The sequence below is a fragment of the Neomonachus schauinslandi genome, chromosome 14 (assembly GCF_002201575.2).
Source record: "Neomonachus schauinslandi chromosome 14, ASM220157v2, whole genome shotgun sequence".
Classification (NCBI taxonomy): Eukaryota; Metazoa; Chordata; class Mammalia; order Carnivora; family Phocidae; genus Neomonachus; species Neomonachus schauinslandi.
This window is the reverse complement of record NC_058416.1, coordinates 68,331,670-68,347,850: the sequence shown is the minus strand read 5'-3', so window position 1 is coordinate 68,347,850 and position 16,181 is coordinate 68,331,670. Positions and strand designations below refer to the sequence as shown.

At 47.9% G+C, this 16,181-nt stretch overlaps 1 protein-coding gene across 1 annotated transcript in view; it reads left to right on the top strand.

Annotated features, from left to right (window-relative positions):
* The window catches only part of DEPDC5 (DEP domain containing 5, GATOR1 subcomplex subunit), a 125,095-nt gene that overhangs the window by 97,601 nt on the left and 11,313 nt on the right, over positions 1 to 16,181 (top strand). The window contains exons 34-39 of the mRNA XM_044921246.1: positions 2,474 to 2,628; positions 4,989 to 5,066; positions 5,582 to 5,714; positions 7,345 to 7,453; positions 8,713 to 8,937; positions 14,032 to 14,201. Coding sequence (XP_044777181.1) covers positions 2,474 to 2,628; positions 4,989 to 5,066; positions 5,582 to 5,714; positions 7,345 to 7,453; positions 8,713 to 8,937; positions 14,032 to 14,201 — 870 coding nt within the window. The remainder of the gene's footprint in view (positions 1 to 2,473; positions 2,629 to 4,988; positions 5,067 to 5,581; positions 5,715 to 7,344; positions 7,454 to 8,712; positions 8,938 to 14,031; positions 14,202 to 16,181) is intronic.

Below are 16,181 nucleotides of genomic sequence, written 5' to 3'. Positions count from 1 at the left end.
CTCTATTTGCCTTTTCTAGGCCTCTGCGCAAAGACTGCCCTTCTGTCTATCCAGCTTTCCTTGGCTTTCTGTTTATTCCAGAAAGTTACTTCAGGTGCATTACAGAAGTAAATGCAACCTCCAGAATAAAATGTGACTAAATGGGGAAATATAGGCAAAGAAAAACATAAGATAGGACGTCATCTGAGGTCTTATAAATTATCTAGAGTTTTGTGCTAAATTCAGTCCTGAACTCTCTGGGAGCCAAAGAAAAGTGGGAAATATCTATTCCAGGATTCAGAGTGGTCATAAGATAAAGGCAAACCATTTGCTCAGGGGAAGCATAACCTTTCATGGTATTAAGATCTAAGCAGCCTCTTGAAAGATGGACATCATATGATATAGTACAGGCGGTCAGGAAGCTATGGGGCAAATCTGACCTACCATCTGCTTTTGTAAATAATTCTTACGGGAACAGAGCCACGCCCATTCATTTACATTGTCTGGCTGCCTCTGTCCTTCATGCTGAGTTGAGTAGTTTCAACAGGGCCATCTAGCCCACAAAGCCTAAAATAATTTGCTCTCTGCTCCTTTACAAAAAATGTTTGCCAATTTCTGATTCAGAGGATAACTCCTGAACCACATTCCTGCTAAAATAAAGCTGTAGGAATCATGTAAATTTCTGGCAGTTTAGGCTGGTGGGGCAGTTCTCAGGTGCTGTAGATGAGAGTTAACCCCACTGTAGGGGTCTGGAAGGTAGGACCTAAGAGCTGGGTCTAACGCCCCTCAGTTAGCTTCTTCTCATTTAATTTTGTGGTAAAGTACCTGTTTCTAAGTCTTGCTGGTTAGAGACAGATGGTGATTGGTAATTGCAAGCTGCTGCTTGCCACATTTCTCTGTGTATTTATGGTGCTAGCAAAGTCTGTGTGGTCTTTTTGCAAATCATTGAGCCTGATGTAGGAGAATGGTTCTTTAAGAACTGGGGGCAACTTTGTGTCCCAGGGCACATTTGGTTGTATCTGGAGGTATTTTTAATTGTCACAGCTGGGAATAGGGGGTGGTGATGGGGGGCTGGTGTTACCAGCATCTAGTAGGTGAAAGCCAGGGATGCTGCTCAACATCTTATAAGGCACAGGACAGCGCCCACCCCCCAGACTCATCTAGCCCCTAATGGCAGTGTTGCCAAGGTTGGGACACCCCATTTTAGAAGGAGTGACTTTTACAACATCCAACAAAATATTTGGTGATGGAAGGCTCCATTCGGAAGTACTTAAGAACCCCATGTAAGAGGGACTAGGAGTAAGATTTTTCCTGGAGTGCTCTGAAAGGCTTGCTAGTCTCTCCAGATATCTGCTGTGAGGTACAGTACAGCCCTTCTAGGTGAACAGGTCATAGTCCTGTGCTCCAAGACGTTTAAAGGGAATGAGACTGATATAATATTACATGAAGCAAAATTTGGCACCTGCCAGGAGGGGGTTATAGAGATCCAAAGTAGAGAGTGAGAGAGATGGTTTTCCTTTGGGAGCTGGGGTGGAGTCAGAAGACATTTTACTGAGGGAGCAGCATTTGAAATTGCCCTCAAGACTGATGGGTTTTTAGCCTGTGGTTGAAGGGAAGGGCACCTCAGGTCGGCGGAACACACAGATGGGATTAAACACACGGGGTCTCATTTGGCTGGAAATGTGTATGTGGGTGAGTGGCGGGCCGTGCAGGGCCATCACAGGTCAGGGCTGTTTGTGTTGGACCCACAAGGCTCTGCAAGTTTGGTAGCTCATGGGGAGACCTGAAAGATTTCAGAGTCACGGAGTGATGGGATTAGAGCTGTTTTTTTAGCAGGATGAAAATGGAGGTGGCTGGCCGGTAAGGTCTTCAGGGGTAGAGGCTGCAGTCGGGGGAGTCGGGTGGGAGACTGTTACAGCCTCCCCTGGGAGAACAGGCGTGACTTGGACATACATTTGAGTCGGCAGAGGTGAGCGAGGCCACAGGACTAGGCCTCTCTTTAGACGTGAAGCTGGAGAAGGAAGGGAGCTATCAGATGCCTCTGAGGATTGAGCCTGGGCACTTAGCAGGTTGACTATCCCACTGACAGACACAGGAAAGGAGGGTTGGGGTGGCAAAGGGTAAGCCATGGTGAGGGAGGGCACTTGCTGGGATATTCACCCATTTGTCTCTAATTGTGTTCTCTCTCTCCCGCTTCTCAGTCTCACAGGAATGCTTCTGCCTTCCTTACTATTTCTGTGGAGATTTTTCTTTAGTGTAAATCTGTGGTTTGAGTCAGGTGCTGGAGCCATTTCTTTGGTTCTGGGGATTCACTGTGAACGACGGTTTCCTATCAGCCGTGGTGTGGGGTGCAGGAATTCATGAGACTGGGCTGGACCCCTTTAGCTCTTCCACCAGGGACCACTGGGGACTGGGAAGGAGAGAGGAATGGGAAGGATCACGTGTATAAATAGCCTTAAACAATTTTTTTTGTTCATTTTCAAATCCCCTACAGGTGTCTGTGGACCAGACGGCCACCCCAGTGTTGGACAGCACCAGTTTGGGGGTAAGCACAAGCCAATCTGTGGATAGAGGCAACAGCCAGGCCTTTGGGAACTCCCAGAACTCAGGGGAACAGAGCTTCCCCTCTGCAAACTCCGGTGACAGCAGGTGAGATTCAGAATGACCGAACTTATGCTCCTGGGCACTGGGGATGGTCTGGTCTCAAAGGCTGTGGAGCCTGGGAGTCCAGAGTCCCAGACCCACGTTCTGACTCAGCCATGAGTTCTACCTGGAAGCCCGGGGCACTCAGGTCTTAGCAGCACCTATTTGATGGGGCTCAGGATCTGTGCCCTGCCTGCCTTACCAGACAGCTAACAGGTGCCCACAGAGACACAGGAAAGTGTCAGACATTGTGCAGGAGTGGGCTTTGGGAAAGGGGCCAGGACCCAGTCTGTCCTGTTGAGTCTGGCACCCAGCATGACACCTGGTGCGTGACTGCGGACGTCAGTATCGACAGCTTGAGGAAATGAATGAGCAGCAGGTTGTACCCGACCACGGCTGTCCTTTTCCTATTCCTGAGTATCCAGAGGAAAAAGAAGCTGCTTGGACCTCATTTACTTGAGAAAGAGCCCCAGCTTTTAATGCGATTCGTCACATCTGAAAAACTTCTTTTTTTTTTTTTTTTAAAGATTTTATTTATTTATTTGAGAGAGAGAATGAGAGACAGAGAGCATGAGAGGAAGGAGGGTCAGAGGGAGAAGCAGACTCCCCGCTGAGCAGGGAGCCCGATACGGGACTCGATCCCGGGACTCCAGGATCATGACCTGAGCCAAAGGCAGTTGCTTAACCAACTGAGCCACCCAGGCGCCCCTGAAAAACTTCTTTTTGATTTCCTTCCCAGCTGTGTTAGCCTTACAATGTTCTGCCCAGTCTGTTCTGGTTGCCTCACTGTCCTGCTGACTGAGCAGTCCTTGGTGAAATGGTCTCAGATGTGACTTCTGCATGCCTTCATCTCAGAGCGGAAGGCCCCCGTGGCAGCTCACCTGGCTGGCCCCAGCCAGCAGCCACCCACTTTCCTTTCTGTCCCTCGGTCTGCCGGTTTTACCTGCATCTGGTGTAGGGCACCTGACTCCCTCTGGCCAGGAGGGATGAGGATCACTTCATAGGCAGCAGACAGCCTGGACTTCTCTAGTCTCTTTTGTCCCCCCAGGCCCGTATCCCTGTCAAGCCCGGCTGTGAGTTTTGGCTCTGGACGTGGAGATTGGAAGGCCTGCCTAGGGAGGGAGTGCATTTCTCTGCTTCCTCATTGAGCAGCAGGTTTTGTTCTGCTTTTGGAAGAAAAGAGAAACTGGGGATTCTTAGGCTGGAGATGAGAAGACCAAAAATGACACAAATCAGGACCAATGACGAAAATGACAAAGAACAGGTCCCATTTTGTGATAAAGAACTGATCAGCAGTTGGTACTGCCCCTTGGGAAATGGGCTGTGTAGAGGAGCTAAGTTCTCTGCCATTGAAGACGTTCCTGCAGATAGGACAGCCTCTTGTTCAGACTCTTGTAGTGGGGACGCAGGCATTAGAAAGAAGTTCTCTTTTTTGCGCGGGGGGGTGGGGGGGTCTTCACAGGCTTTTTTAAACCTGAGATTCGGAAATGCTCCACTGAGTCCTGGACCCTCCAAATAGGAAGAGGGGGCTGAGACTGAGGAAAGGGAGAGGTTTTATGGACTTGAGGAGCTTCTGGAATAAGCCCCAGGTTTGGTATGGTGGGCTGCTAGGAGTGTCCCATGCCCAGTGATCTGGGCTCAGCTGCTGAGTATTACGCATGTTTAAAGGTACTGCCAGACCACTGAGGAAGAACTCAGGCGGAAGAAAGATCTGGGCTCTGGAAACAGGCAGATCTGGATTCAAACCCGAACCCTGACACCTCCCAGCTCTTCAACCTTCACCTGCACCTTTAACGTCTCAGAGTTTCAAAAAGTTGACGTTGTTGTTATTGTTCAGTATTGTTTACCATTTGGGGCTTTGTGGGTATCAGCTCTACACACAGCCTCACAACACCCCCGAGAGATGGGAATAATATCATCCCCGTCTTCAGATGAGGAAACTAGAGTCCCTCCGGCTGACAAGTGATGATACTGGAATTCTGCCTCCCCTGCTCTTACCAGGTTACCTAGCGTTCTCTGGTGAGGTTAAATGGTGGGGAAGGCCTTGGGGGTAAAACCAGAGCTGTGCAGGGAGATCTCTTCAAGTGGTTGAGGTGTTATTAGAAGGGGAGATGCCTGTTAAGGGAAGCAAGTTTGGACACAAAACCACTTTGATTCTTTTTTTTTTTTTTTATCTTAACGTGGATGCTTTGGAAGTAGGAAACCCCCCATGAGATAGCCCTAGGATGTAGCTGCCCAGGATTTGCTTGAACGCCGTCAGTATCAATGTCATCCTTGGCCTCTGGCTCTGTAAGAAGTAGGGAGAGTGGTCCCTGAGGTTCGTGCTCTTACCCCCTTGCTTTGCTGACTGGACACTCTGTTTACAGCTCTCAGCAGCCGGCAGCAAGCTCCTTAACCTCATCCTCCACCCTGACAGAGATCCTAGAAGCCATGAAACACCCCTCGTAAGTGGTTCGTCACATGTAGGAGTGTAAGGGCGGGAGGATCTCACAGCCCTGAGCCACAGTGACGCTCAGATGCTCAGACAGTGTGATTTGGTGGATTCATAGCTGGCTGTATTGTTCACCAGCTGTGAGACCCAGCATAAGTTACTTGACCTCTCTGAGCCTTTATTACCTTGTTTGTAAAATGGGATACTTGTGGTTAAGTCGCAGGTTTGGCCTAAGGCTTAAATGAAATAATTACGTAAATTACCTAGTATAATGCTTGACAGCTATAGGTAGTTCTCTTAAGTGTCAGATCCTTCTTCCTTCCTCTTCTCCTTTCCCCCCATAACACCTCCTTTTGTCCTGTCTTGCAGATTTCTGTGGGTTTAGGAATAGTGTAGAGAAATTGTACTGTGCGGAGCCTTCAGACATTAAATGCTCTAGTGGGAGTCCCTCCTTTTTCATGTTCTCTTTCTGCTTGTTGCCACCGTGCACACATAACCCTGCTCCGTGCCCGCCACGTTGCAATTCAGGACAGGAGTCCAGCTGCTCTCGGAACAGAAGGGCCTCTCGCCATGCTGCTTCATCAGTGCGGAGGTGGTGCACTGGCTGGTGAACAACGTGGAGGGCGTCCAGACGCAGGCGATGGCTATCGACATCATGCAGGTGAGACAGCGCGGGCAGGGCCCGTGGGACCGTCCGCTCAGGGCCCCTGTGAAACCAGAGCCCGTCTCTGAAGCAGCTGTCTTTCTAGTAATGAGACCTGCCGGTTTTGGTGAGGCTCTGCCTTTAGTAAGTGTGAGGCCTGTCTGCAGTCGATGAACACGCAGGTCTTGATTTGAAAGACACTATACCTTCCTTGACTTAAAAACCTGGCAGAATGTCGCATCAGAACTGAAGCGTTCTGGACGGAGTCCGCCCTCTTGAACCTTGGAGGAGTCTGTAAGATTTCCAGGGATTGCCTTCCCTCTGACCTCCAGCCCCCATCTCCCTCTGGTCAGCTCCCAAGCTTCTGCCTCAGGGACTTTCTGGCACCCTGTCCTTGCTCTGTCAGAGCACTTAGCACAACAAAAGGAAGATTCTGCCTGTCTCATTCCACTGTCTCCCACCTTGACTGGGCTCCTTGAGGGCTGGGCTACCTTTTTTTTTTTAAGATTTTATTTATTTGTCAGAGAGAGAGAGCACAAGCGGGGGAACGGCAGGCAGAGGGAGAAGCAGGCTCCCTGCTGATCCGGGAGCCCGATTTGGGACTCAATCCCAGGACCCTGGGATCATGACCTGAGCCGAAGGCAGACACTTAACTGACTGAGCCACCCAGGCGTCCCTGGGCTACCTCTTATCATCCCATTTCCATATCACCATGCTGTTTGGCACATGGTAGGCACTTAGAAAACACTTGCTAAATTTAATGACACTGTTCAGAACTGGAATTAAACTGGAGAGGAGAAGAATAGGAAAGGTCAAGTTGGCTGATGTGGTTCACACCATCCTGTCCACACAGAAATCAGTACCATTTGCTGACCAGCAGGCGTGTCATCCCTGAAACGTAAAATCAGTAACTGATTTGAATAAGCATGCAATCATCAGTTCTCTCTTTGAGGGTCTCTTAGGGAGTTTTGCATAGCCTTTGCCCTATTACTTATACTCCCATCTCCCTGAGAATCAGATTTCCTTGTTCACACAATGCAATGCTTCTACAACCGTTAAAATGCATGAGCTGGAGGGACATGTATCAACATGGACAAATGTCCAAAGCAGGATGTTGAGTGAAAATCCAGTATACAAAATGATAATTGTATTACGCCCTTTATTTAAAATTTAAAATCTCACAAAAATACCTCATTCTCTATCAATACATGTGTGTATAATAAAATTATTAAAAACATGCATGAGAATAATGTTACACTAACCATTTATTTCTGGTGAGAGAGGAAGAGGAATGGGACATGGGAGAGTCCACAGAACATTTTGTTTTGTCTTTTAATTAAAAGATCTGAAGTCAGTATAGCAAAATATTAAGTTTGTTGAAGTTGCGTGGTGGTATACATGGATTGTCTTTATAGTTCCCTGTATGTTTGAAATAATTGATGATACTATAATATGCATTTGCATTGTATAATATAATTTACTTCAGGAGCAGCATTTATCATAGAGCAATCATCATGGCTGATGGGGGGGGTGAAGAGTAGGGTCTCCTCAATGTTCCGGTCACTTCCTTGACTCCAGGGAACTGAGGGCTGCACTTCTAAGATGTTCCTCCACAGGAATTTCAAAGTTTCAATGTCTGTCCTTTTAGAAAATGCTGGAAGAACAGCTCATCACACATGCATCTGGTGAAGTCTGGCGGACCTTCATCTACGGCTTCTATTTCTACAAGATAGTCATGGACAAAGAACCTGACCGAGGTCAGAGATGAGGCGACTGCTGTTGCCCACAGGAGCAAGTGTTTTTCCTGGTGGCTTGCTTTTTCAAATGATGGTGCTTCTTGAGTTCCTTGTGTGACTTCGTATTCTAAGTAGACAGATCTGTCAACTTCCTGAGCATTTGTACTTAATTTAAGCAGAACCGGAGTGACGAGTATTTCTTAAAGCTATGGTATGTTCTTGGTCAGAACAGTGTGGATGGAAGATAAACCTACAAGAGGCCAAGGAATCTGGTTCAAGGAAATTCCCATGGGCCATTTTTTGGCTACTAATTTTAATTATAGAGCCCCGTCCCCCGTCCCCATCCAGTGCAGGTGGTTCTGAGTATAGATAGGCTCTTACCTATAACTTACAGCACTTATTACTTGCTAGACTCCCATTTCTTACCCTAGAAAGACTCAAGTCCTAGCAAGTTTTCTAAGATACATTTTAACTTTTTTTTTTCCTTTCATTGAGAAAACATAATTCCCAAGAGGGGACCCATTCCAGCAAGGTCAGAGCTGGCTCACATGGTGCTGGAGACACCCAGGATTCAGAGCCACAGCTCCAGTCCACCCAGAGCCCACAGGGACCTTGGCTGGAAGTGACTCCATCCTGCAGACAAACGGCTTCTCAGCCTCTGGGTTTCGGGAATCATACATCAGATGAAGCAGCGAGTGCCCCCTCGCTATGCTCTTTTATCCAAGAACGTGTTGGAAGTGGAGCTGTGCGGGTTTTTTCCTGGTAGCGACTAGTGTGTCCGTTGCCGCCTCTCCCCTTGAATTCTCACTTGGACTAATAGTTATTTACCTTCAAGGAGAAAAAAAAACAAAAAACCTGATTACTGTTACCTGCTCTGAAATTAGAGGTATGAAACTGAAAAATAAGATAAAAAATCTTTCTTAATGGAAGAAAAGTTCACGCAACATAAAAATGAACCATTCTGACGTGAACACTTCACTGGCATTCCATACGTTCCCGGTATTGTGCAAACACCACCACCTCTGTCTAGGGTCCAGATCATTTTCATCACCCTGGAAGGAACCCTTGTGCCCATTAACAGTCACTGCCAAACTCCTTCTCCCTCCTGCCCCTGGCCACCCTGGTCTCTAAGGATTGGCCTATTCTGGATATGTCATTTAAGTGGCCTGTTGTGTTTGGCTTCTTTCACTTAGCATCGTGTTTTCAAGGTTCAGCCTTGCATCAGCAAGAAAATAAGCATTTGTGTTGAGGGCACTTTCTCTCCCCTTTGCTTTTCCCAGTGGCCATGCAGCAGCCCACCACCTGGCACACGACGGCCGTGGAGGACTTCGCCAGCTTCCAGCGCAAGTGGTTTGAGGTGGCCTTTGTAGCTGAAGAGCTTTTGCACTCCGAGATTCCTGGTTTCCTCTTGCCCTGGCTGCCCAGCCGGCCAGCCTCCTATGCAAGCAGGCACAGCTCCTTCAGCCGCAGCTTTGGAGGCCGGAGCCAGGCAGCTGCGCTTCTAGGTAGATGCTCGGCCCGGATGGGGCCTGGGGATGCGCTGGTGGGTGGCTGAGGGAGAGGGTCAGTCAGCCAAGGGGACAACATCACTTGGACCAGGATTAGAGTCACTGGGCCTTTTATACTGGTACTCTGTCTGCACAGTGGGCTTCTGTTATAGCTCCCACTGACCGAGTGCGTCAAGCTCATTATTGTCCCAACCAATGAACAAGTGTCCAAGAGCTCTCAAATCAGGGCACAGTGCTAAACCTGCACAAATAGGAGAGAATAGACGATGGGGCCACTTTTCCCAAGAAGCACCCAGACTACAGGGGATGTGAACTGGTGCTCACTGCTGGTTTAGTACCTGCCAGAAGCCTTCCCGGGACCTTAGTGACCTAGGATGTCAAAAGAGGAAGGAATCTTAGAGGTTGTCCATTCCAAACACTGAGGCTGAGCGTGAATCTTCTCTCCGCCTTTCCTCCCCAAATGTGCTCACCACATCAAGGGATATAAATTAAGAGTCTTCCCTCCTTTCCTCGGTTCCTGCAGCTCCAAGATAGGGGTACCCACCCACTATTGAATGGTGGTGACCTCTGGTAGGAGATTGGACCTCTGCTCTCAAGGACTGGACTGATGGGTTGGGCTGTAAATGTCTTTAGGCAATGCATGCTCTAGGTAAAGTGTCATGAGATTCACCTCAATGGCAGGTTGGAGAGATCCTAAAAACCCTCTAGAAGGAAGGAAGGAAATGTAACATAGACCAAAGTCCAGGGAAATTCCACCTTCTACTTAGTTTGCCTGGAAATGCCCAGCTCATTGGAAGTCTTACGTAGCTGGTAGAATGGAAATGTTAATAGTCATCATAGTTTCCAGATCCTCAGATTCACTTGGATCCAGATGTGGCTTTGAACCTCACCCCAGCATGCCCAGCACTGTGTGTGAGAGCTGAGGGGGGCATGGAGAAGACAAAACTGTGAAGAGAGTGGCTCCTCTTTCCCCCAGGTAGTCACGACTTACCCTCTTCCTTGTGTTGCATTTCTAACTCTGTCCCTCCTTGAAGTCTTTTGGAAACAAAGAGGCCACGTACTCCCTACCTGCTAGTTACCAGTAGCACACACACACCCCCCACCCCACCACCCAGTGTGACAAAATACCTCCCGACGTTGCCCAATGTCCCCACTTACTCCTGGGTTAGAGTTACTGCTTCTGGAAAACGCTTAGGAACTGTCCCCTTTGCGTCATCATCCCGGTTCTGGAGGCTGTCTTGACAGTTTCTGCATGAACATCCTCATTTCCAAAGTCTCCTCCTTCAGCAGGCTGGCAGAACCCTCTCCTGTCCGCCACAGTCCTAAGCTCGAGGTGAGATTCAAATCATTTCAGTTTAGCTCTGGTTCTTAGGCACGTCAGAAAAATTGCACTTAAAGAGGAGCAGCGTATGGAAAAATAAGTCATCTGTCCAAAACAGAGGGAGAGTAAGGGAGAAGAGAGGATTTATGTCTTTAGCAGGTAGTTTATTAAGCAGGCGTCTTTCCCCTGGGGTTTGCACATGGGTGTTAGGGGGTCAGCATTGATTCTGAACCGGACAGAATCTCACGTGTCTGCATATTTTCTTGAAGCTATCCTTTTATTAGCTTTCTAGGGGCTCCCATGATTGTAGTAGAATTTCACTCATCCGCTTCTTTTCCCATCACCCCTCGCACAGGAAGTGGGTTTCTTATCCTTTTAAACCCGACACAACATTATCACTGCTCATTCTGTCCAGCAACATCCCTCAGACCTCTGTGTTAGGGTATGAGCTACTTCTTCCCAGCTTTTTTTTTTTTTCAGGTTAGAATGTAGACTTTCGCTGTGTCATTTACTGAAGTGAGAAAGAGGAATTGTCTTTGAATTGGACTGTCCCCGGTGTTGGTTTTTTTTTTTTTGCCTCAGAAAAAAAATTAACATGATTTATAGGGGAAAGAAGGCCTGTATATCATTTATGACCTGCTCCCCTTTCTGTTTGTTTCGACGTGTTCCTTTTTAAACATTTCAGATTCTCAATTGGAAATCTGTTTTTCTCAGCAGAAAGCTCTTTTAATATTCCTGACGGGTGCCACCCATCCTGTCTGCCCTGGCCCGTGGTGACTCCTCCTTCTCCACTCATGTCATCCTGTGTCGCTGAGCTGTGACGCTGCAGGGGCATCTGAGACCCAGGGAGAAGCAGCACCACATCCCTTAAGCCCACTCACACACCTTTGATTTCTCAGCCTTTTTTTTTTAATCTGATTTATTTTTATTTATTTATTTATTTTTTAAAAAGATTTTGTTTATTTGACAGAGAGAGACACAGTGAGAGAGGGAACACAAGCAGGGGGAGTGGGAGAGGGAGAAGCAGGCCTCCCGAGGAGCAGGGAGCCCAATGTGGGGCTCAATCCCAGGACCCTGGGATCATGACCTGAGCCAAAGGCAGACGCTTAACGACTGAGCCACCCAGGCGCCCCTCAGCCGTTTTTTTTTTTTTAAAGATTTTATTTATTTATTTGACAGAAAGCATAAGCAGGGGGGAATGGAGGCAGAGGGAGAGGGAGAAGCAGGCTCATTTTTTTGATCACCCCACTGGATCTCAGGATCAGAAGAGGCTGCCAAGCCCCTCGGTCCAGACCCTGACGCGTGAGCAGTTTCCATCCCCACTCCTTGTAAGTGGGGAGCCAGCTGCTTCTTGAAAGCTCCCCCCAACAGGGCACTCACTCCTGTGACTTCTCTTCCTGTTTCTCAGCAGCTCCGGTTGTGAGTGTTGATCCCTGGGGCCCTACCTGAGACTGCAGTCTCTTCTCCTCCAGTGACACTGATCCCCTCCCCAGGTCATTGTTAGCCCCCTCACTGTGACCCGGGTGAAGGACCCTCAGCCGGCTCCTTCTCTGGGTTTGCCCCTATTTACTGGGACTCACTGTATCTCACTGTCCCAACATGAGTAAGTCTGTTCTTATGCAGCTAAGGAGTGATTCAGAGAACTCGCCGCCGAAAGCTGCCGCTCAGCTGGGGCTTACACCTTTGCCAACATCAGTAGCCTGCTGGCCGTGTCCATACTGCTGAATCTCACCCCGAAAGTAGTGAAAGCCAGTGGACTCTTGAGCCTGTAAGCACTTGGCTGAACAGGACACTTCCTTGGGCTTCCTCAGACCGGCCTGTTCTGAACGGAATACGCCAGATGGGAAAGGAGAGATGGCGAGGTCACTGCTGGTGTTTATCAAGTGCCCTTTGTTTTGTGACCCGGGCTTTCCCCCACACCCTGGGGAGGAATACACCGTCCAAGACCAGAGAGCAAAGCTTTCTTCCTTTGACTGGGGCTATTAAGTAAAAGGCTACTGTGTAGTGGTTGGCCATGAATCAGGAACACAAGGCGGGGACAGAAACTAGTTCTCATGAGACTTTTAGCATCGGAGCCACCATGTTCTTTAGCCTGAAGTGTCCCAGGCAGCTGAGCCGTGTCCATGGGAGTCATGGACAGGCCTCAGATGGAGCATTGGTGAGCTTGTAGCTTAAATGGGGAGGAAGGAATAACAGGAGAGTTGCAAGTGGGGTGGCTAAAGGAGAAGGCAAGAGGGGTGAGTCTGCGACCTCCTGGCAGCCATGTTTTCCTTGATCCTCACCCCTCCTGGAAGCAGCTGGGTGGGCACCATCTCAGTTTGCAAATGAGGAACTAAACCAGGAGAGCTGAAGCAGTGCCCTCAGGGGCACCTGGCTAAATGGCAGAGCATAGATCTTCCAACTCCAGAGGAAGAACGTTTCCCATTTTGCATGCTCTGGTTTTGAGAGCATGAGCTGTATACCCAGCAGCTGAATATCAGTCCGCCCCAGGGGCCATCAGCATCTTAGCTGTAGCTCCACTACCTCTCCCAACAGAAGTTCATTAAAATCACTGACTCAAGAGCCGTTTTATCCTTGTCAGTGATAAAAGCCACCCAGGGCTTCTACCTGCAAAACCCAGAACTAAACTGATGGCTTCAGATAAAGAGATACCTTTGGATTCGTGGGGGCTGGGAGAATGAGGAGCTGATAATAGTCTGTAGAAACCCTACATCTGGCACTGCCCAGTCAGGCAGAGCAGAGCCCTGATCTTTCCGTTACTTCTGAGCCTCTTTCAGGCCTTTAGTCTGGTCAGGAACTGCCACTGACACTTGACCCATCCTTAAAACATCCCTATCTTGGGTTGAATAGGATTTCTGAGCAAGAGTTCCAGATAGAATGAACTAGTTTGATACCAACCTGGAATCTGAGCAACACACAGTTGATGGAACAGGGTGTTGAGCTTCATCGTGAGGTTTCATTTCTTGAGAAAAGATTCTAGAACTATTGTCTTCCTGGGTTGAAACCAGAAAAGCAAGACTTCCTCCTTACTGTGGTCTGGGCTGTCTGTCCAGTGGTATCCCTTTGTGGGTCACTGGAGGGGGAAGATCTGGGGTTCAGCCTGGCTGAAGTTCCGACTCTGATCTTGGTCAAGGCATTTCTCCTCCATGGGCAGCTGTTTCCTCATCTGTAAATGAAGGAGTTGGATCCAATTAGGGCGAGGCAAACTATGGCTTAACTAGCCAAATCTGGACTACCATCTGTTTGTTTCTTTTATAATAAACTTTATTTTTAGAGCACTTCTAGGTTCACAGCAAAATTGAGTGGAAGGTACACAGGGTTTTCATATACTCCCTGCCTGTGCACCTGCACAACTCCCCCACTATCCACTTGGGTTCTGACACATGGGTAATGGCATGTATCCGCCATGATAGTATCACACAGAATAGTTTTACTGCCCTAAAAATCCTTCTGGCTTTGTAAGTAAAGTTTTACTAGAACACCGCCCGGCCTATTCATTTATAGACCTCTGGCTGCTAGTGAGCGCACTGTGATGGCAGGGTTGAGTGGCTGAAACAGAGACCACGTAGCCTGTAAAACCCAACATATTACTGGGCCCTTTCTAGGAAAAGTTGGTTGACCTCTGGACTAGGTGATTTGCAGGAAGTTTCTGTGATTTTCTAATAGGTGACTCTGGACTTTTATATCTGGATGCCTGGTTGGTTGTTCTTCCACCTCATCCCACTCCTTCTCCCTCTCTTTCCTGGGGCCCCTCCAATGTGTTGATGCAGCGGCCACTGTCCCAGAGCAGAGGACCGTGACCCTGGATGTGGACGTGAACAACCGCACAGACCGGCTGGAGTGGTGCAGCTGTTACTATCATGGCAACTTCTCCCTGAATGCGGCCTTTGAGATCAAGCTCCACTGGATGGCCGTGACCGCCGCGGTCCTCTTCGAGATGGTGAGAGCCTCCTCCCTTGTGTCGTGGTCGGGGCCTTGGCTCAACTTGCCAAGGGGCACAGCGGGTGCTTGGTAGAGATTCATGTCCCCTTTTTTTCCCTTTAGTTCAGGCTCCCATTACCTTTCACCTGGACTCTTTGGAATAGCCTTGTAAAAAAATTTAAACACAGTAAAAAATTCAAACAGTCGACAAGGAGCTAGATTAGGGTTTCTCAGCCTTGGCACTCTTGACATCTAGGGACAGATAATTCTCCATTGTGGGGACTGCCTACAGTCCTGTGCTTTGTAGGATGTTGGGCAACATCTGTGACCTCTACCCTAAATGCCAGGAGCACACCCGCCTTGTGACAACCAAAAATGTCCCCAGGGAGGAGGAGTATTGCCCCCAATTGAGAATCCCTGGTCTAGAGTGAAAGTAAGTCCTTCTCCCACCCTTACCCTGTTCCTGGGGACTTCCATCTAAAAGCAACCACCCGGATGTGGGTGGTGGTTGGGCTAAATGGGTGATGGGTATTAAGGAGGGCACTTGTGTTGAGCACTGGGTGTTATATGTAAGTGATGAATCACTAAATTCTCCTTCGGAAGCCAATATTACATTATATGTTAACTAACTAGAATTTAAATAAAAATTTGAAGAAAAAAATACAGGCAGCCCCCTGGGGCCCCTGGCTGGCTCCGTCAGTAGAGCACACTCAACTCTTGATCTCAGGGTTGTGGATTTGAGCCCCATTTTGGGTGTGGAGGTTACTTAAAAATAAAATCTTAAAAAACATTTTTTTAATCATTAAATAAAAGCAGCCACCCTACCACTTCGTTGAATGTACTTCTAGAGAGTATGTGCACATATAAAGCTTTGTTACCTTTTTTCTTTTTAACAGATACGGTAGCTTGGACTACTGACATTGACACTTGTACAGCAGGGGGGTTAGGGATGCCGACTCTCTGTGCAGTGAGAAATCCAAGTAAAGCTTCTGACTTCCCCAAAACTTAACTACGAATAGCCTATTATTAACCTGAAGCATTAAAGATTACATAAACAGTCGATTAACACATATTTTCTATGCTCTATTTATTATATACTGTATTCTCACAATAAAGTAAGCTAGAAAGAAGACAGTGTTACTAAGGAAATAATAAGGAAGAGACAGGGCGCCTGGGTGGCTCAGATGGTTAAGCGTCTGCCTTCGGCTCAGGTCATGATCCCAGGGTCCTGGGATCGAGTCCCGCATCGGGCTCTCTGCTCCTTGGGAGCCTGCTTCTCCCTCTGCCTCTCTCTCTCTCTCTCTGTCTCTCATGAATAAATTTAAAAAAAAAAATCTTTAAAAAAAAAATAAGGAAGAGACATTGCATTTACAGTACTCTGTTTATTAAAAAAAAAAAAACCCACATGTAAGTGGACCATGCATTTCAAACCTGTGTTGTTCAAGCGTCAGCTGTATTTGCAATGTGTTTTGTCCTATTACTTATATATCCTCAGTATCGGTATAAATAAATCTGCCTCATTGTCGTGTTTTTGTTTTTGTTTTGCTTCATTGTTTTTAAGGACTACAGAATATTCTATTTGTTTGTATCATTGTTTACTTAATCAATCCCCCATCCGTGAACATCACTGCCTTTAACTCTAGCTCTCAACAGGGGTGGGAGGAGTGTGTGATTTTGCCCCCGTAGGCAGAGGGGCATTTGATATCTGGAGCATTTGATAATATCTGGAAACATTTTTACTTGGCACAAATGGTGGAAGAGTGCCACTGGCGTCTAGCGGGGTGGATACCCGGGATGCTGTGCATCATCCTACAATGCATCGCATAGGACAGCCTCTAGGACAAACAGTTAACCAGCCCAGATGTCACGAGTGCCAAAGCTGAGGAGCCGTCTTTTAATTGGTCTTCTACCTGTCTTTCGTCCTCCTAGTCCGCCTGGCCAGTCTGTCTAATCAGGTCACTCGGTGCTCGCACTGAGAAGCCAGCCCAGCCACCCCCAT